The sequence below is a fragment of the Labrus mixtus genome, chromosome 7, assembly GCF_963584025.1.
Source record: "Labrus mixtus chromosome 7, fLabMix1.1, whole genome shotgun sequence".
In the NCBI taxonomy this organism is placed as follows: Eukaryota; Metazoa; Chordata; class Actinopteri; order Labriformes; family Labridae; genus Labrus; species Labrus mixtus.
The window spans coordinates 17,942,259-17,964,551 of NC_083618.1; the positions used below are offsets into that span (position 1 = coordinate 17,942,259).

Below are 22,293 nucleotides of genomic sequence, written 5' to 3' on the forward strand. Positions count from 1 at the left end.
TTTTACAGAAAACATGTATGACTAACACAAGCAGGGAGAGTAAAGAAAATAGATTATACATACCCCTTTTTGTCCACAGGGGGGCACCATGAGCAACACAAAATGATATTTCCTCACAGTGACTTTAAAGTTACGTTTGCTTGTGGTACAGATAACAAACACTTTCATGTTGCAGATGTGCTTTTATGGTATGTAAGTGTTTATAAAGATATCTGAGGTGTATGCTAACATTAATACAGTTAGCCTAAGTTAGCATACAACTATTTGGTTTTAGGCTTGTGAGGGGTTAGCCTGATTTAAAAAATATAGTTTATACACTTTATTAATACCACAGGGCAAATTATTGCTTTACACTCTGTTATTGAGACACACACACACACACACACACAGGCCTGAAATACACTCATGCACAAACGAGATCTATGGACATATAAACTCATCAGTCATCAGAAAATGTATTTCTGTTACTGTTGTGAAATATCAAGAACGAAAACATTTTAAAGGACTGGTTAGATTTGTTAAACACTTAAAACAAAACCACACTATTTAGCAAAGGCTCACACCAGTAAGAGTGTTTGTATATGGAATGAAGACCAGTCACTCCATATATGAGCAGTCAGTTCTCAGACGACCACAGAAAAGATTGTCCGACCCACTTCACAATTATTCTCTGAGAATATGCAGCTCCTAACATCTGGCAGGCGACGCAAAGTTTCCCAAAGCAAAACTCAAACCAATTTTAAGCTCATTTGAGCCGAGATCAATCTAAATTACAAATGTGATCTTCAGGCTGTAGCTAAGTGGACTAAATTCATTGTGTTCTTATCTATTTCACTTTATATTTTGTATAATATGCAGAATATTTGCAATATCGGTAATGTGTAATATATTGTTTGAGGTTGTCCCTGGTATGTGTGAGCTAAATGTGTGCAACACTCAAGAAATTAAAAAATTTGTATCGATGGCCAATTCTTTGTCATGTTTGTGTTGAAGGTTTTTTGTCCTCTTTGTAACAGCAGTGATGGAGGATATGCCAACAGAAGGATGGAGAAAGGGAGCAATGTGACAAGGACTCAGTAGATTTAACCTTCTTTCAGAAAAGTTCAAGAAATTAGATATTTTTGAAAATTACTTTCCAAATGAAATGACTCCATTCCAAGAATCCGTTCAAACTTTCCTCCCAATGACAGACTTTTTATATATCCCGGACTTGTTATCTTTATCGTTAATGTCTGGTTATACACAATACCTCCTCAGTTTCTCGATAACAAAAGCAACATCCTGCGTGTTATATTTAGCTCTGTAATATAATTGATTACAGCTTGCTGAGGTCAGTGAAGTTTCCCTGTCAGTATTAGAATGAAAGCTGCACCTCTGTTGTTCATCTATCCCCCGTTGTGCTTCTATTACTGTATCTTGTGCTTGACTGGCCGTGTGAGGCTCATTCAGCTCGTCGTGCTGACAGGTGGAACAGTTGTTGTTCTCCATGCCTTCCCACCTGCATGTTAGATCAATTGTTTGATTGCTGTAAGAGCTGAAGGCAACCTGTGGCTCGGTTCTAACCTGTATGATTAGGTCTTTGATAAGTACAACAGGAGCGAGCGTTTTCCCCCCGAGACTGGCAACAAGTTTCAGAAGAGAGAGGAGAGAACAGAGCTGCCCCCATAAGGTTTAGTATCCGGTAGAAACTCTCAAGTGCTTTTTTAAAACTGAGAGCAGATTCATTTTGAACCAATAAAAACAACTGAATCCATATGAGCTATCAGTATATAAATGTATCTTAGCAAATATCAGCCTCAAAACACAATTTATACATAATTATTGCTCAGTTGACCTCAGATTTGTTAATGGTGCTGCACTGTCTTCCATGTTAATATGCATGAATTCCATCCAGTCAATTGTCTTCACAGTTTTTTACTTTGTGCAAAATGTGAAGGGAACTATTGATTGAATCAGAACATTTAATTATACTAGGCTTTTACCAAATGTTAGAGCAAAAAATAACCCCCCCAAAAAGCACATTTTATGAATCAAGTCCTTCTCTCTACCTGCCTTTTTGTTCTTCATTAAAATGTGTGATATCAAAACAAAGAGAGTGAATGTAAAAGAACATCTTAAAAGAAAAGTGTAACTGTCAACTTGTCTACTTTTAAAGCCCGACCGAGTAATAATATCAGCCGATACTAACATATCCAATGACTATCGGTATCTCTCTCTTCATCTGTCCAATCCAAAAAAGTATATTTAACGTTTATTGATATTATGTTCTATACATCTGATCATATGGAAATATGAGATTTTGAAACCAGTTGATATCTCTTCTTATTTTATGCATTTTTTGTTCTTTGTTGTTGTTTTTGGTCGTCGTGTTTTGTCCAAGCTTCCCCTCCATTTAAAACATCTAAATATAGAACTTGTTGTGAAGGAAACTTTGCCAACCACTTGAATCCTTTTATCGTGTTCTACATCAGCTGTCACAACACACCTGTCAAATGTGCAACACCTCTGTGGAGAGCTGACAAGGAAAAATATGTCCACAGATGAATCGACGTAGAGAAGAACACCGACACAAGATTGTGCAAATATTATGGATCAAGATGACATTCTGAACATTCATATAGTTTTCAAACTAGGTCGAGATTGTAGTTAATTAATTGTTAAAGTTACATCAATATGACAATATATATAGACTCAGGTTTCATGTTTTTTTTAACCCAATCCTGATCCTGATTATTTGCTGTTCTAATTAATTAAAAAAGATTATATTGGGGTAATTTGTTGGGTATAGAAGGGTAGGAAACGGTTCTTTTCCCTCCTTTCTCTCCTCTACCTCTGTGCAGGTTCCGGCTGCATATTGGCGTTTATCAATCGGCTATCGATGAGTACGATTGTAGTGCGGAGTGCTCTGCTTCAGAGTGGTATCGATCGCCTGGAGGGTTGGGCCTTCTGCCAGTTCTCATTAGTGGTCTCTGTCCTTTCACCTTTCTTTGTCTCTCATCTCTTCCTCTTGCTGACGCGGGGGCCTGCTGATTCTAACTGATGACAGTCCTAAGTGCTTTAATAGAAATGTATTGATCACAGGTGTTGTGAGTCATTTACACAACTGCCTGGATACACACACACACAAACACACACACAAACACATGCAGAGAAAGCGTTCCTGCTGCATGTATGTGGTACAGCTCGTAGCCTTGCACACACGGCTGCACCCTTTGATGCTGTATAAAGAGCAGGTTTGTCCTGTGAACAGGGCGACAGGGTGACCCTGTGGTTAGACAGACCATTTTACAACCAGAGAATCAAAGGTTCACTGGTCCTCTCCTCCATTGTCAAAGTGTCCTTGAGCAAAAGCATTGACCTCTTACTCGCCCAGAGCTGCAGCTCCCACATATTTGCATCATGTATGTTAGACTGAAACACACCTCTGCTTGTGTGAAATATGCCCACAGGGTTCTCTAAATAATGGATGAATATTAAATGATTTATGGAAACGTTTTGCTACATAGAATAGAATTACTTCAACACCCCTTTGGAGTACCTTTTATCCATTCAAAGGAACACCAGGAACACTAAAGAAGCCATGGTTGTAAACTTATGACATATAAGATATATAACACAAATTAGTTTTAATCACGAATAAAACTTGATCGTAAAGATTTATGTCAAACAGCTTCAAACTGCATGCCTTTAGAATAACTTACCCATTTAATCCCCTCTGTTCCCTGTGGGACACAAAGCTGCGACTATCTGCTTCCATTTGATATACTGGTCAGTGTGTTGGGCCTCGCCCCAAGTTATGTTAGTCCTTGTCGATTACATGGTCACAGCTTCCTGCTAGGTTGTTTCTTGCCTTCTTTGTTTTCTCTTTCCTGATGGGGTCCAACTCAAGGCTTCTTTAGGGACGTGGTCCTGGTCCGCTCTGAGGACATGTCCGAGCCAACACAGCAGTCGATGATTGATTTCCAGCAACACATTGCAACAGATTGTTTTCTAGTGAAGGTCCCCATTATTGATCTTTCCTGCCTGAAACATTCAACATATCTTCCGAACATACTATACATGTTGTGGAATGTATTTATCTTTTTTTCAAGTCACTTTTATCAACTCGCCAGCAGCCTGAGGCGAACAGAAGAACTGATTTAACTTTACTGTTAAAACAGTCAGATCTTGGTTTTTACTGCTTTGACTTCCAAATGGTTTGAAGTCTCAAATCTTTAGTGCAAGCTTTCCCAAGCCGTATGCTGATGTCATTGATCCATGCAATGTCGTTGCTGTGGAGACTTCCCAGATATGTACACTCCTCAACGTGATCGAAAGTGTTACCATCATTTACAGTAGCCGTTTTTTAACTTTTTTTTTATTTTTGCAAAAGTGTCTTAACTGAGCTCGGAGGTCATCACGTCTTTGTATGTTCATATTGATTCTGGGACGCGGTAATATTTGTGTCCCAGTCTGTGAATTCACATTGCATTACCGCGTTGTGAAAGCACGGCATAGCGGGAGATCCAAATAGACACACAGTCAGACATGCACGCACACACATCACTGAGCTCCCCGGCTGTCTCTACTTAAACCGCCTCGCCTCTGTAACGCCTCCATAACGCCTCTGTTACTACCTCCTAAGACGGTACAGAAGGGGGAGCACTTCGTCCCGCCATTTTCATCTACAGATTCAGATCGAAGGAGAACGGTCACAGTGGCGTTAATATCGCGGTTTGAAACGGCAGTCTGAATAGGGCTTGTGAGGGTAGATATGAAGGTTCGTGTCTATCATCTGTTTTGTAAGTCTGTCCTATCCGTGTTGCCTTTACTTTACTAAACACATAACACCATGAAAATGCAAAATGCATTTTTCAGACGTGAACACGTTTTCTACATATTTCACATGTTTCTACATGTTAAAAAGCTCTCCTTTAACCAACTCTAGAGATCATAAATTAATACATTTATCTATTTCTTAAATCACACCAAAGTGAAGCGTTAATATAAACAAATATGGGTTTAATAGCAGCTTCACTATCTAAACTGTATATGGCTGTTATTGGAACAGTAAGATATAAGAGCCGTGTCAATATTCTTCCTCAGGACTCCAACTAAAGTTTTTCGTTGTGTTTTATATTTTTGTATTAGTATTATTTTTTTCCCCCTCTCTATTGGTGGTAAACTTCAATGAGACCCTGATTACAAAGTACAATTTTCTTATTCTCGTTAAGTTTCTTAATACACGTTTTCTCACAGGCCAAAAGCTCAGTATATACACTGTATCGGGCCAGCGGTTGCCAGACAGTTCATGGTTGTTTCTTCTCATACGGATCGTTACCAGCTTGGGTTGACCGCGGCTCCCTGCTCTCTAACCTCACTTCCTGTCCACACTGCATGGTGGTTTCAGGTCCGGCCTCAGAGTCAGCGACCCCTGCCAGCAGCTCCGCTCTTAATCAGCAGATCTCTCCACACGGGCAGACCCGACCAGCCGCTTACTGTGCCTTAATGAGAGCAGAGTCCCAGACCGACCAGCCGCTGCTCGCCCTGTACAGCTTTGTTCTATCAGCACAGCAGAGTGGGCGGACAGCAAAAACACATCCAAGCAGACACATTGTTGTACAAGACCGGCAGACAAGGTTAAGAACATAAACTGGACAAAAAAAGCAATGAATCAGGAATGATGCAATGGTATCCAAGTTAGAGAGTCTGATAATATGAAAAGATATCAAATCTTATATTATACATTATTATATATATATATTGCATGGATTCGTATCATAACTTGAAAGTTTCAGAGTTAACTTTTGTCAAGAAAAATATAATCTCATGGAAAAAAAAAAGTATAAACACCTTCAATAGTTCTGCATATTCATTTGAGTGGTTATTTTAAATGCCTTAAATGTTATCCCTCCCCCCCCATCTTGGCCTTTTCCCCACTGAGTAATAAAGTAGGAGAAGTAATCTCATCTCATTGTACTGCTGTGTTGATTTTTGATTTGTTCTGCTGGCCGGTTGAAATCAGCGACCTCTCTCTCGCTGACGGCTAACACATGTAATTTGTTTTCTCTTATAATCAGGTGAATTGTGATAATTGTCTTTGCTCGTCGGGACCTCTTGTGATCTTCATCTTGCCTTTTGTCCACCCGTTATCTATCATTAAACAAAGTTGGAATATTCTCTCAAAAAGCTTCTCCAACTTGTGAAATTAACTTTGACCGGAGGGCGTGCTGCTGGCTTTAAGATAATCACATGAAGGGCACGGGAGCCTGACCTGTTTTTGCATCAGTAAGTTTCTGCTCGCTGAAAGGCACTCGATGGCCAATTGTTGTCTTGCCTTTTGTGGGAATGTGAATAGCACCTTATTGATTGGAGGCGAAATGTTTTTAATGTTGTAGATGAGATTTTCGGATTGCTAGCTAATGGGAAGATGGGCGCTCCTTTGCAATCTATTTTCAAGTCAAGATCCAAATTGAAAATCTTTACAGGCGTAATTAAGGCTCGTCTGACGGGAATGTCAAAACTTTTCAAATGCTTTTTTCATTGTTTTTTCCCAACCATCCAATCCAGATTGTTGTGTGTAAATACACAAACATGCTCCGAATGGTGATGAGCCTATGCAGAAAAGTAATGCATATAAACTAGAGAGCTGTATTGATGTTTAATCAAACTTAATGTTGGTGAGAACTGCGTCCTTGTAATTGATATTGTAATGTTCTTTCACCTAAATAAGCAGTTTAGTGATGTTAATTAAGTCATTTTCAAAGTATGTGTGTGTGTGTGTGTGTGTGTTTTTTATGTTCTGTAGCTGCGTTCATGTTATCCCAGAGGAGATGTTCTCCGTTAGTCCTCTTTTGGGGTCACAAGGTCAGAGGATTAGTTCGTTTCTCAAGGATACGTGGACAGGTGGGGCTGTGCCGGGGTTCACAGCTGGGGTCATTCATTGGGGAGATGACCTGGATTTCAAGAAGACATTGTGATTGGATGTTTGAAACAAGACCAGGTGGAGAAAGTACTTACACGTCCTCTGACAGACCTGCAGTTCCCCCCCCCCCCCCCCCCCCCCCCCCCCCCCCGCAGTTCTTGCTGTAGCTAAGGGTCACGATTCATTAAAAACAAAAGATTGATGAAGTTTGCAGTTTGTTTCCAGCGGCTTCGGTGGAATCACAAAAAGGTTCATAAAAACACCAAAAGTCGACAATAGAATTAATCTGAAAAATGAAAAAGTGTTTGTGAACCCAAAACGTTACAATTTAATGTCTCTTAGCCCAAGGTTCATTATTGTCTAAGAATAAATTAAGCCACATTAATAAACTTTAACTGCACTGGGTGACATCTTCATTAATTTTGATAGCATTCATCAAAACTAGGAAAGGCTTTCTGACTTCCTTTGGTATGAATGTTGGTGATATAGTTGTGTATTCATCAACGTTTGTTTAAGTCATTATTCTCCACATGCAGGTTTTACCCGGTCTCTTCACACTATCTCTTTTAGATTGCACCCCACAAATCATGCCTCTACCTAAAACACAAACATCCACACCTTAAAACATGGTTTGAACACACTTAAACAAAATGTGCCTTGAGACATTTAATGTTTATGTTGTTTGAGTTCTCCACATTTTCTTTCCCCTTTTTCTATCATAATTACGGTAATCCCTCATATCTCCCAACCTTCTGGTGAGGGACGACTGGCTCTACCAACTAAGCCCACAGCAATGTATTTTCATTGAATTAAAAGAAAACATTGAATGTGACGTAGAAAAAAATGTAGCCTATAATGTGTTTTGATCTGCAGGTGAAAAAAGTCCCCAGTGTTGCTTTTCTATCACTTTTTTAGTCATTTTTGCAACAACAATAAAAATACAATGGCCAACAGTTTTAAAGATTGAGGTGGTCTTTTAGAAGAAATCAAATACATACTTTGTAAATACTCATTTCTTTAAGGTTGTATGTCTTCAGTAAAGATGATGAGCTGCAGCTGAGTAACTCAGAGAGGGAACAGGCTTAAAACTACTGTAGGTGCTTTTTGATATCATCACTTATTTTGTATAAAATAAAATATTCAGAATGAAAAAAATCTTTATCAAACATAAAGAAAGAAAAGTTTGAACACCTGATTTTTTTAATTCTTTGTTTATGATGCTTTGGTTAGAAATCTCCAGAATGTTGAATTTGTGTTGCATAAAGCCGTTATGCATTCTAACCTTTATGTGTGTATGTGTGTTTTTCTGTGTGTGTTTGTTTCAGTTCATGTGAAAGCGGGGACCTGTGAGGTAATTGCTGCACACCGGTGCTGCAACAAGAACAAGATCGAGGAGCGATCCCAGACTGTCAAATGCTCCTGCTTTCCTGGACAGGTGGCGGGAACAACAAGAGCGGCTCCATCTTGTGTAGACGGTACGCAACACAAGCCTTCTTCTCATTACGCTCTTGGTAATGATTTGTGACTGACTCCTAATTAGGGAGGAAATGTGCTACGAAACGGTGCAAAAAAACTGTCACCCCTGTCTCTGTGCACTGTGATTGTTCAGGTATGAGTAGTTCATTGTAGCGGAAGAAGAGAATACAGATATATATATTTTTTTGTTTTTGCTGATGTGAACCTGAAGGCTTTATAATGTCTCAAATCAAATCTCTCTGCAGTTTATTCGTTCGCCCTTTTTGTCTGTGGAGGTTATATCAGAGCAGAAGGCCGGGTCATTTCATATCAAGTCAAAAGTGGCCTCAGTCACGGGTGAATCGATCCCTGTCTCCTCTCCTCGCTCTGACGGAGGCTTCCTCTATTTTGACACTTCTCTTTTTACTTTACAAATGTCAGGGGGAGCTGTTTCTCCCCCTGCAGGCCTCCTCGGAGCAGCTTAAGACCTTGACGCTGGCAGCCTCCGCTGCACGCTTTATTACCCCCTCCTACGTAAACATCCGCCCGGCTCACACCTGAGCACCTGCTCACAACGTCCAACAGCTTGACATTGACTCACAGCCTTTAATTCAAATGTAGAAAAACACACGGGTGCAGGTCTGACGGATCAAAAGACTCACTTCTCTTTTCAATCACTGTGATGTGGAGAGAAACCAAACGCACTGTTGTTGCTTCAGACCGGGCAGAAGGAGCTACACTTTTGTTGTCAATTGCCTCCCTTTGTTTTTTGTTTTACAGTTTCTTTTGTCCTGTCTCCTCAGCATCCATAGTTGCACAGAAGTGGTGGTGCCAGATGCATCCCTGCATGGATGGAGAAGAGTGTAAAGTGCTGCCCGATCTCAAAGGATGGAGCTGCAGTACAGGAAACAAAGTTAAGACAACCAAGGTGGGTTTTCCTTTCTCTAAATATCTGTCTAGAAATTCGTCAAGTGTTCTACTTCAAAGCTACAAATTAGAGCCAATGAAAAGGACTGCCAAATGCACGGCTTTGGATAATAGTTGTGACCCCAGAATAATGGAAGGGTGCTTCTGAAGTGTTTGAAAAGGAAGAGCTGAAGAAGAGAGAGCACTGGAGACATTCTTTTATTTTTTTAACATCCACTTGACTTGACTTGAGAGCAGAGCAGGCAGAGTAGGAGGCAGCAGCAGAAGAAGAAGATGTGACTCACTGGGGAGAGGCAGTGAAGGGTTTCTTAAAGCAGTCGGCCTACAACAGTAGAAAGAGGTCAGTCAAGTTCAGCTATCTATTTAGCTACAGCTCGCACTCTGTTACGGAAGTGTAACTACCTCCCTTTTATTGTATTTTCACTCAAGTCGCTTATGTGGTAGTAGATTGTGTAGTCGATGCTGGAGCTCTGATTTTACAGTTTGTGGAGAGAAAGTGTAAATCTGTGGGACAGAGCGAGGAAGTTCTGGAGAAGCGACTGCCAAAATAAAAACTGAGACAACGAATCTCAAACATGACTCCTACTGCCAAATCATCTGACGAAGTATGAGGGCCATTTGTAGGATTTTGAGCCTGCTTTTACAGATAACTAGTCTGGGTCTGGTTGAAGTGTGTCACCTGGTAGGATTGCTCTTGAGGTTCTGTTTGAACTCTGAAGTGAAACTGACCTCTGGAGTTATTTAAAGCCCGAAAAAACTAATTTTCCCTGATATCCAGTCATTGTTTAAATATTAAGACTATATATAAGAGTAAGACTCTATAATACGAGTTATTGTTTAAAATGAATTCTACTTATATAATAATAATGTAACATCATGGTTTTTTGTTTGTTTGTCCTGTTCAGTTTGAACTGTTTCCAGTGCATTTGATTGTCGGTTGAATCAAGCAGCAACCTCCTCCTCATTAGGTTAAATATCTTTACAGCCTGGATATAAAATTAGTTTGGTTTGAAAATCTTGTTTCTTTGTTGGTAATAAACTGTACAGGGGCTTCATGAAGGCCATGGGTCCTGCATACATTTGTATATTTAGGAGGGCTTAGTTGACTGACAGGAAGCCTCAACTCCACCTCTTTGCCTCTTTCTTTCCAGAGTGACTGAAAGCTCTAAAAATATTGTTTTTTTCTTCTTTTTACTTTCAGGCAGACTTCTGTGCTACTTATATAAAAAAATAAATAAATCTGCCCAGTCTCACCTGTCTGTCACAGCTGTAAATGTCCTGCAGTATCAATCTGCAGTATCAACATATAACAGTTTTTACGAGTTAATCCTGCTAATCTTATCCAGGACAAATGAAGGTGCAGGTCTGTGGTGAATGACTCGCTGTCAGTCTGCAGAATCTGAATTCCCCCACGAGTCCATGCCGAGCAGACAATGATGGATGAAAGTTGCCAAAGCTGTCTTCAGTGAGGTGCCTGTCAGTGGCAGCTGTTGCTTCTTTGTAAAAACAACAGTGTGAACACAATCAGACCAGAAGAGCCAGAAAACCAAGTATTCAAAAATCTGTCTTTGATCCAAACTTCTTGAAGTGAACGACAGTACAGCTGTGAAAGCTGCCTGAGACGCAAAAGAGCTTTTTTTCCTCAACAAAACCAGAAAGCAGCTGGATTATGATGCATCTTGTGAGAGTGAATGCAGAGATCAATAAATACAGATTACATATTTAATGTTGGGCTACATCTTCAATCAGGAAATTCGCTACATTCAGTTCAAAACTTCCCCAAATTCAATTAATGTTGAGTTTTTAAAGATGAATTATTTTTGGTCTTTTGCCTTCATTTGGTAGGACAGTGGATAGAATAGGAAATTGGGAGTGAGAGAAAGAGTGGGGGATTACATTCCTGAAAGGAGCCACAGAACGGACTTGAACCAGGGCAGCCCGCTTGGAGGACTATAGCCTCCGTACATGGGGGGTGACCTAACCGCTAGTTCATCAGCGCCCCATTAATGTTGAGTTTTAAACAGACAAATTAAATCATGTCTCAGCATTTATTTATCCCACATATAGCCGGATTTATTCATTCATGTCCAAAACCACATTTTACCCTGGCTGAAGAAATATATTTTCTATTTATTTGTGTTTGTTGTAGATCTTATTGGTTGAGACTTCTATCTCCTATACGCCCTGATTGGAGGAACCTTGAGCACTTTTATCATTTTTTATAATTTGTGATGTTTTTATTATGTTATAGTAGGTTTTAAATAGTCTACCTTCTCTCTTATGTGTTGTTTCTTGTTACATCTGTTTTGTAATCTAAGTGTCATGATGGATGTAAATCTTGCTGGCTGCAAACAAAATATGCCTACCCTGATACCCAAATAACCTTACCCTGAACCTGACTTTTTTTTTAAAAAGTAAAATGACAATAAAACACGTTTTTTTTCATCCATAATTTCGCCAACGGCATTGTTGCAATTCTGGAGGTCGTTGTGTCCGACTTGTAATTTTAGACGGATGTTATTTCCAGAGCAGTCAAATTGTTCTTCTGCGTATGTGACCGAAAAGAGAGCAGAACTCCAAAACAAAATAGCTCATGAACAAACATGATGTGTCACATTAATATATGCAACAAAACATTAGTGTTGTTTCTGCATGGACCCGTCTGATGATTTCACCAACACATCTGAATGACAGGCTTGAAAGAACATGTGTCAGTTTGATTCACTTGAAAAGTAATAATGATTAATATTGAATTAATTAGGAGCGCTCTCTCAGATGAGAACAGGAAGAATATGTATATAAATAGATGAAATAAATGGAGAGAGGATATTATCCTGGGACTCACAGTTCTCGCTCGGTGGTTTAGGTGACAAATGAGAGATGAATGCACGCAGCTCATGACAGCTTTACAAATGGAAAATCAATTATCACGTCTGTAATAAACAGCCTGATTGTACACCCGTGAGTTCATCGGTACAAATTGGAAAAAGCAGCCTCCGGGGAATCACAGAACACAGCTGGTGACTGAGCAGGACTCAGCCTCTCATGTATCTCCTCCTTAATGTTTTTGCACTCAGATTCACACACTATTTACCTTTTATTCAAATTTATAAATATAAGAAATAATTCATCCAAATGCAAGCAGTGTTTTTGAAGTTTCTGTAAATGTCTCAGCGCAGTGTTTCTTAAAATGAACAGACTTCACAAAAAGGAATCTGAAATCTGGTCCAGGGAGATGCTGTTAATTAGCTCTCACCCCAACGTAAACCCAACTCCTGTTTAATGATTTACAAAACATCATGTTGTCCTTCCTGCAGGCCTGCTTATTGAGTAAAAGCCACAGAAAAGACCATATTGACAAAATCCTTCTGACCAAAGTATAAAATGTAGGGCTCATCGACAGTCTATAAAGATGGAGGTCACCTCTTCACCAACCTCCATTGTACAAAAGTGAACCAAACACCCCACTAGTGATAGGTGTTTACATGTCGCACATGTAGCAGTAATGATGCCCTGCTGATCCGGGGCACACAATCTCCCAGGAGCTGTATTTGTCAACACAGCTGTCAATCACGGCATGAATTTGGTGGCATCAAATAAATAGTTAAAACTAAACTTGTACGAAAAATTAACTCTTTTTATCATGACTCAGCATGATAAGAACTAATTATTACTACAGAGACTATGTTTGAGGAAAGTTTATAGATGTGTATTTTGTTTTCAAAGTTTGACCCATGTCCCATGTATTAACAAGGAGTAGGCAGAGCTAATGACCCTTCAAATGTTTTGGCTTCACTTTAGGTCCATCTTTTCATACAGTCTATAGTAGGGATTTACAACATTAACAAGCTACAACAATTGAAAACTATCTTTTATCCAAATCTGAAATATTTCCCTTTAAATGTCAGTTATTTTTCTAATTGTGGGTCTGAATTTGGTATGTTTATGCTTGGCTATTTATTTATTTAGTATTTAAACACACTATCCAATCATTGGGAAAGTCAAAAGGAAGCTATTTAGATGTGTGCACCCGGTAATAATGCAGATATTAACCTCAAGGGTTGATTACTGATAGCCACAGGTAGCAAGTGTGTAGTTTAGGACGTTGATGATCTTTTTTCAGGGCGACCCGGCGAGTGTCGAGCTACAATCAAATGAATGGTTCCAATAAATTCACTGACTAGCTAAAGGTACAGAGAAATCAGTTTCTATGAACTTTAAAGCTTTGAGAAGAATCATGGGCGTCTCAGCTGACCTTGTGTGTGTATACTAACTGCTGCTAACTATGATGTAAATAGCATTCAGTGACAAACTACAATGAATCATTTCAGATGCCAGGGATTCTGCTTTCATCTTCCCACTCAGACACCTGAAACATAAACGCTTGCACTTCCCTGATTGTCAAAAAAAAAAATGTATTTTGTAATTTCATGTAGGTTTTCTAAAAGCTATGCAGGTGTATTTACACTCACATTTCTGTGGATGTTAATAAGCCTCTAAACTTATTTGCACTTTCACTATTTTAAGCCAATATTTGTTCCAGAGGTTTTAAGGATGGACAAGAGCAGGCTTGAGTCTAATCCAGCCTTTGAAAAATCAGATGAGGGCTTACATATGACTTCAGAAGTGCCAGTGTGAATCAAAACAAAGGAAGGCAAGCCAGGGCAGGAGACAGACAAACACAAAACAAACAAAAATCCCCCCAGGAAGTCAAATCGTCGAGTGGGATGTGCCGATACAGGGTGAAGGGCTCGAGATGTAGCACTTCCAGAGATTAATAGAGGTTATGTGGATTTGTCTTTTGGGTTTTAGGGTGTGGTGGACCTGAAGTGGATGGTAGGTGAAGAGGGGGGGGGGGCACTGTGGGCCCCTAGCCATCCATCACGGCCCAGTCTTTGACTCACCAAACGCCTGTAGTTGAGCTGCCTGTTCCATTATTCATGGCTACAGGAGGCCTGGACGAAGCAGAGCTTTTTATTTTAGCCGGGTTAATAATTCATGTCCTCTCACACAGCCACAGGAAAGCAGAAACAGAGGCACAGACAAGCAGGGGTCCAGGTGGCTAGTAGAACTCGTCAGAACCTTGACTCCTTTTTGATTTGGGAGTCAGTGGGGGTCGCTCCATGCTCGTGGCCCCACTGCCTCCCACAGAGAGCCAGCGAGGAACCGCCTGTGTGTGCTGGAGGGCTCTGTGGCCAAGCTTCCTGGACTGTTAACATCATTCTGGGGAATAAATAGAGGCTCTGCTGAGGATCAAGATCAGGCTCACAAGTATCATACTGGTGTTATATAGTTGAAGAGATGGTTTCTACTTTTAAAAGGTTCAAATTTGTGTAAAATTAAAAAAATATATATTATATCCAAGCCTCTCCTGCATTTTATGGGGTGTATGACATAAATAAATTTAATCTTAGGAGATTATTTTTTGTTATGATATGTCAGAGCTCAGTCACTGGTTGTCAAAACAAGTGTCAAGTCTGCAGATGACATCAGTCTAAGTGGAGTTCTTATAGGCATATTGCAAGTCAGCTACCCTCGTGCCTTTTAGGACCACCAATGCTGACATTACAAAAAGGCATGGCATCTGTACGCTTCTAATAATTCTGACCTCATTTCATCACTGCAAAAAACATCATATTTAAGGTGTGGCTATAGAAAGTCTGCAAATAGTCAGATCCAAACTACAACATTTGCCATTTTTTAGTCATAGTGGAAGTTAAGACCAATAGCATTGAAGTCCCAGTCAAGTCAGAAAGATAAGGAGCATCAGTAGCCTGACGGTTACGTCGCATGCCCCATGAATGGAGGCTGTGGTCCTCGTCGCAGCGGCTGTGGGTTCGGGTCTGACCTCAGCCCTTTGCTGCATGTCATCCCCCACTCTCTGTTCTGCCCTATCTAATAAAAGCAAAAATAGCCCTAAAAATATTGTGAAAAATAAAAATATACGTGTTAAAGAAAAGGATATGGGGGGGGGGGACTGAAAAAAACATCAGCCATTTTTGTGTCTTTGAGCCTAATAATTATTTTAGTTTGTTTTGCTTTTAATACAACTGTTTCTACAGGGGGAAAAAATAAACGCTTCATCATAGTTTTTAGAAGCAGCATATAGCGTCCTTTAGCTACAAACCTTGAAAACCCACTGACCCCTTCTCAGCAAACAGACAAAGGGAGCAACCAGCTGCTGAGAATAAAGCATTTAGCTTTCAGACGGACAGATTTGAGATGATCTCACACAACAAACCTTGAACTTGGACAGAGAAAGCTAAGTTGTAGTCTTTTTTTTTTTTTTAAATCAACATTATCAGAGAGTTATTTTGAGTTTACTTGACTATTTGTATTATTGATTTAAAATGTTTAAAGTGTTTTATTTGTCTGTCTAAACATTGGTGACCTTTGGATTAATCAGTCTATTATAAAATCTACTGACTTTGTCTTTTCAATTAATATCTAATGTTAGCAACTCTACTAAATGCTATGTGCAGCATCCCTCCAAAGATGGTCAGACACTGATGATTTTAAGATTTATTACAAATCCCCAAAACAATGTAAGAGCTGGTTACATAACCCACACAACAAAACAACAACACGTGACCAAACCCCCTCACTTTCAGTGCATTTATCATCCAAATAATTCTTCTCTGATGTCCAGTGGGGGCTACTGTTGATAAAATATGATGGTGTTATTTCACCACATGAGGAAGTCACATCAATAAATCAAATGTCCCGACACCCTGCAGGCCTCCTCATGGACAGGTCCGGTTGTTCCCTCTTTCCTCTACATGTCCGGGAGCAGCCGGTTTTATAGTCCTGCTGGTAATGTCAGGAATTATAACCCCAGCAGCTCCTCTTTTCACTTCCTATCAATCAGAGGAAGGAAAGGAGAGAGAACCACTGAGCCTTTCCTCCTGACAGGTGCTGCGATGCTTGTTCAGAGTGTGTGGACGGTTTGGTGATGGATAGCTGTCTGAGGAACATGGACTTTAAAGGCACAGTGAAAGTTTCCCTCAGATTTACTGTTATTTTAGCCCTATAACCTGTATCATGAAATCCACCTTAAGAGATACTATTTAAACTGAAGCAGCGTAAGCTTTTATTTCTACCTCTTAATTTATTTTTTTTATGAAAAACTAGTAAATGTCACTGATGTCAAACCAAGCGGTGTTAGATCAAGGCTCTTTTTGTCTCCGATTTTGTCAGTCAAAAACCATGCGTGGATATAAAAGGCTGAAAGATGTTTAGTCAATAAGTAGCATGAAAGAGGAGCTAAATAACTCTATTGGTGATTGATTTGTTTTTATGGCCCATTAAGACATTACTAGAGGCTGAAACTGACCATGCAATTTGCAAACTTATCGAAAGCATTGAAAGCAGAAATAAAACATTTAAATACCAAGTCCCAAAGATTGATCTTACAGCATTAGATTCAGAAGACATGTCTCACCTTTTAGTCTTTTATCCAGGTAGTGATGCTAGATGTGCACATGCAGACACGCATGTTGTGCTTCAGTACCTCTTCATCAAAGGAAAGGGTCTCTGTTTGTTTGTCAGGGGGTCTTTGAACCAGCAGCTGACCAGTCAAGTGTGCTCTTTCATCCTCAAGCGGTTTAAGCTTTAAAACTCTGAGGAGCTGCTCTCTGTTCTCCTGATTCCACTTTGTGTGTTTACTCACCGATAACCCTCACAGTGACACCCAAAACACTGCAGCCGGCTAATTGCTTTGATAAGGCTGCTCTTGGCTTCAGTTTCTTTTTTGTCTTCACTGTACATTGTTGTTGTTGTTTTTTTGTCTCTGCTGACTCTGTTGATTGTCTTTCTCTAAACTCTGTTATCTCTTTCACTTTTCTTGTTTGATTGGAAGTTCATTGTAAAAGGTGCAGCTGTAATGAAAACTCAGCTTTGTTTGTAGATCATAGAGCTGCCTCCAATCTCACATCTTCTTAGTAAACTAGCAGTCTTGAGTTTAAGCTAATAGTGTTTGTACGTTTATGGTATTGTTTCCGTTACCCTAATATGTATATTTTTCAGGGATTTGAAAATAGTATGCATCTGTGAGACAATGTTGTCTGTAATATTGTTAACACCACGCTGCTTTACAGAAAAATACAAAACTGTAATAGTAACAGTTCAATTCAAAAGTCTTGTGTCTGTGAACGACAATGTTAACGGCTGAAGTAGTAAACATTCTGAATGTTTTGGAAAAACTAGCAAGGAGTCTAAATGAAGTTCCTTAAATATGAATATTAAGTTCTTTGAATTGAACATTATTCTAACATCTCTGCCCTGCCTTGTATGTATTTAGGAGACTGCTGGTTTCTTAAGGCCGATTCAGCTAGCTTTATCCTAGCTTATAACAGCTAACTTGCTAATGGAGAAATGAAGAATGGTTGTGAGACAGAGTGGTCGACTATTGAGCATATTGTAACATCCGCCATTTCCCTGTGATGTCCTGCTCTTAGCCGTTATCTAGCTTGTTTTACCTTAAAATATTTAACAATGACCCTTCAGATTTTATCAATTGTTTTTTTTAGGTTGTAATTAATTTGGCAAAGGATGAAATGCTAACAGCAGACATATCCTACAATACAACTTGGAAACTTAAGCACAACATTATAAGAGCTTCCAAACTTAGCGAGACTTCAGAGACAACTGGTCATGAGTGAATGGTGAATATGAAGAATCATACTTAAAAGAAATGATTTATGTGTTGAAGGAACATGTCAAATAGAAACAAAAAATTCCAACTTAGATAACCAGCAGTGCTTGTAAATTATATTTTAAGGTTGATTTTCTTTTTTAGAATCCTAATCGTTGCTGCCAGGAGAATTATCCCAGAGTCCATCTCCAACAGTGTTTGTTTACAACATGTAACAACCTGGCTTTACGTCATGCATGAAGGTTTGCCTTCTGCCTGCTGCTGCTACAGTAGCAGGACCAAATCATTTTCATACGCTCCCTCACACCCATGATTCCTTCAGGATTGTCCCATTGAGCTGAAAATTAAATTGTGACTCCCCAAACAGCGAGCAACGTGTTTCAGGTGCAGTTCATGGCAGCAGGAAAAATCACACTTCCACATACTATTAGAAATTCATTGCTTGGGAGACTGATTGTGTGTTGTATACCTGTTGTCGGTTCATCTTGTGAAACCCTGTCGCTTCCTAATTTGATGACAATAATGTGCAAATGTTCACATTGGAACACCTGTGTGTGTGTGTGTGTGTGTGTGTGTGTGTGTGTGTGTGTGTGTGCCTCCTACATCAGAGGGCACGTCAAAAAGTTACCCGTGTTCTACTTTTAAAGGACAAACCAACAAGGAGCAACATTCACGTCCCAGAGTATTTTTAGAGTTATCCTTAAAGTGAGAATAGTACAAACTGAATCTTTCAATCCTTTCGATTAATATTCATGAAAACGTCTGAGAATACTTACGCCAGCAGTATGCCATCATGAATAATAATATTCCTCCTGTTTGCATGGGAATCACTGAGCATGATGTACATTGCTTTACATCTGACTTCTAGCTGCACACTGTCTTTTCACTTTTTTCTTCCTGTATAGCACCACAGATGTTTGAATTCTAGACAAGCCAGCTGGGAATATAAACACCTTGAACCTGTCAGGCTTTTGACAGACAGGCTGTTGCTGGATATGCGGCACAAAACAAGAGTTGGTTTCAGTGAGAATGCTACAATTGGAGGTAGAGCTGAGATGATTAATCTACCATTAATTAAACAAAAAAAAGAATGTTGTTTTTTTGCTAAATGTTTTTAAGAGCATATGTTGCTTATGTACACATGTATTGTGTAGCTGGTCTGTGGTAACCATGGAGATAATTAGGGATACTTAACAACAGTCATGTTTTAGTTGGTATAACTGGTGGAGACAAAAGTAATTTTCTATTGGTCATTTATTTGTACTACTATTTTCCGCTTGTAAAACTGTTGATTAAAAGCAATATCACACTCAAAGTCAAGATGTTTTACTTGATATCAGTCAAGCGGCAACTTCCTGTGTTGAAAAATAAAGCTAATGCGGAAGTGCAAAAAAACATAGTTTCTTGAATGTCCACTAAAGGATGGCTGCAGAAGCCCTGCAAGTCACATACACACCCGTTCAAGTGGCCAGTTTTTACAGCTGAAATAAACATGTTTACAGCCTGGTACAAAAAATATATATAATTGGCCCTATTCAGTAACCAATATGTGACGTCACTGAGGCTTCATCCATATTTATTTACAGTCTATGATATTGGCTCAGCTGTGATTATCTGCTGTGCTCGATTTGTGCCCAAGACCGAAACCCAGGAGTGCTGATATCCATCACATCATCCCTCCATCTTGTGATATATTCCTTCATTTGATTATGAAAACAACCTTTATTTACAGCCCTAACTTGAACAAATGACATGTTTTCTTCAAAATGTTAACTCTTAACAAAGAAGAAACTTTGGTACCGTACAGACATTTGGTACCAACCATCATACTTGTAGGCTTTTTTTCATTCTTAACTTTGTTGTTGACACAGTAAACTATTTTGTTTGTCCACATTTTGTTTGAGGCTACACTTTGTCTAACATGACTAATCTGTAATGAATACAGCAGGTTTTATTATTTCTCTTTTTTCATACTGCTCGTCTGACAGCCCTTGTTCTCAGTGTTGCTACTACTATTTGTCATCAGTAATGACTCAACTCTTTATCCCTATTCATTCATGTCATTAACACAATTGTTGTCATATTGCTGACTCTTGTTTTTTTCTGTCTGCTTCTCTCTAGGTCACACGATAGTCATCATCTGTTTCCAAGATAACCTTGTTTGGAACCAGACGTTGTTTTTTTGACCAACACCGTAGGACGTTTGGATATGATGTGTTTTGAGGATTGGTGGAAACCCGGGACCAACAAGGCAAAAAAAAAAAAACCCATGGACATTCCACTGGATGAATGGAAAAAAAAGCACCAGAGAGCTTCATTTAAGACTACATTTCCACAAAGATACCTGACTTTAGATCCAGCATCAACAGTAGCTGAACTCTACTGCCCACCAAATCTCTCTTTGTATTATAGATTTGTTCCTATTGACTCAAAGACTCCAAGAACCATGAAATATTTATTGACTGAAAGACTGTGGGTTACACCAGAAAAAGAAAAATCACCCTTAAAAACAAAACCATGTGATGTGAAACTTTTGTGTTACTTTCTTGCCACATAAAGAGGCCCAAGACTCTTGATGCATATCTGTGTTGAAGATCAAGTGAGATCATAAGCTTTTTCATTCCTTTTAGCCTTATGGAGCAGAAAATCTTATGTTTCTTTTTTTATTTGAAAAAAAAATAACTATACAGTGTTTAGCTTTTTATTTAGTTTGTTAGGATGTCTTCTTTTTAATGACAAAAGACGATGCCACAACAATACAACCCACAAATATACTGTATGTAATGATGTTCGGCTGAAAGTCACCAAGGGTCAATACAGCTGAGTTCTGCCAAAATGTTTTAATGGTATCTGTTGTTTTCGAAGCCTGGTGACTACCATTGATACAAACATGTCAATATTATCTCAATAAATCTAACTAAATGGACTCACTGTTTAGAGAAATCTGGGTTTGTTAAACTTTGTTTTAATGCTTTGTACACCAAACAGTGTTGTATGGTTGACTGTTGAGACTTTAAGTTTGCAGGTCAAGCAAATGTATTGACGAAGAAAATAGGAGAGCTTAAAGCAATTGAATGTTGTGCTCGAGCGATTATAAGCATATGCAGAAAATAGGCCATGTTCAGACAAAGGAAAAATCTAACTGGAAAATAAACAAGCCGAGATATCGTCCAGGGAGAAAACTGAAAATTAGAGCGTACCCAATACAACAACAACAACAACAACACTGTTTTAATCATCTGAAGCCCAGTGCTGGCTTTATTGTGTGAAATTAATGATAGCATTATGGCCAGCAGGGGGCAAGTCCTTTGGTTGTCTGACTAAAGGTTGTCTGACTGTATAAAAGCAGAATGGAAAATGACTCTACCCCTTAGCTGATTATTACTTCAGTAATATTTTTCTAGTGAGGTTATGCTAGTTCAAATACTTTTTTCAGTAGAGAATAATGTCCACTTTTAATGGTTCCATGTATGTGGACAAAACTAGACAGCACAGCATTTTATGCTTTAAGGCGTGACTACCCATGACTGACAAGTTGTTACCATGGCAGACTGTCAACCAGGAAACAAGATATAACAGAGTTTTTCTCAAGTGGCAACCTCTGGTGTTGAAAACTGATGCCAATTCAGAGGGGAAAACCTGCAGTTCCAGTAGTGTCCACTAGAGGTTTGCTGCAAAAGCCAATGAATTCCCATTAGGTCCCATGTATGTGCCAAATATTTCAGCAGCATATTTCAAAAAACTTTGGTTCATGTCTTTATTTGTTAATATCATACAGTTGATGATTTTGTTATAACTCAATCATAAGTTAATTTTCATTATATTAAGGCTAAGAGTTGTGCATACGTTTACATAATTAGAGGTGAAGCTAAGTTGACTTACAGGTGGGCTCTCACCTTTTTGCCTGTTTCCAGATTTGTCAAAAGTTGTCTAAATAGAATTTACAATATGGTAACTGCCGTCGTTCAGCTCCAAACGCCTTTTTAGAAATGGGTGATGTCACTGAGTCTACGTCCATATTTTATGGACTATGGTTTTCCAACCTATCATTAAAAAATATTTACTTCTAGCTTCTAAAAACACCCAAATGCCAAAGAAACAGAACTCAAGGCCTCAAAAGGATCACATCACTGTGGCTCTTTAAGAGTCTGTAATGCAATCCCAAAGGAATTGTTAGAGAAAGTAATTAAAAGCTTAAAGTAAATACACCTTTCGGGGAATTCAGGCTGCGTTAGCATGGAGCAGGGGGCCGGTAAGAAATGAGCAAAGACTGACAACAAAGCACAAAGGGAAAATATTGGTATTTTGGCCATGGTGGTCTGAGGCTGTAAAGACCAAGGGGGGAATGAGATGT

General features: G+C 39.2%; 1 protein-coding gene across 1 annotated transcript in view; it reads left to right on the plus strand.

Annotated features, from left to right (window-relative positions):
• The window catches only part of tafa3a (TAFA chemokine like family member 3a), a 113,512-nt gene extending 92,647 nt beyond the window's left edge, over positions 1–20,865 (plus strand). Inside the window, exons 3-5 of the mRNA XM_061043366.1 lie at positions 8,230–8,379; positions 9,163–9,287; positions 20,061–20,865. Coding sequence (XP_060899349.1) covers positions 8,230–8,379; positions 9,163–9,287; positions 20,061–20,072 — 287 coding nt within the window. The 3' untranslated portion in view covers positions 20,073–20,865. The remainder of the gene's footprint in view (positions 1–8,229; positions 8,380–9,162; positions 9,288–20,060) is intronic.
• Positions 20,866–22,293: the final 1,428 nt, after the last annotated feature.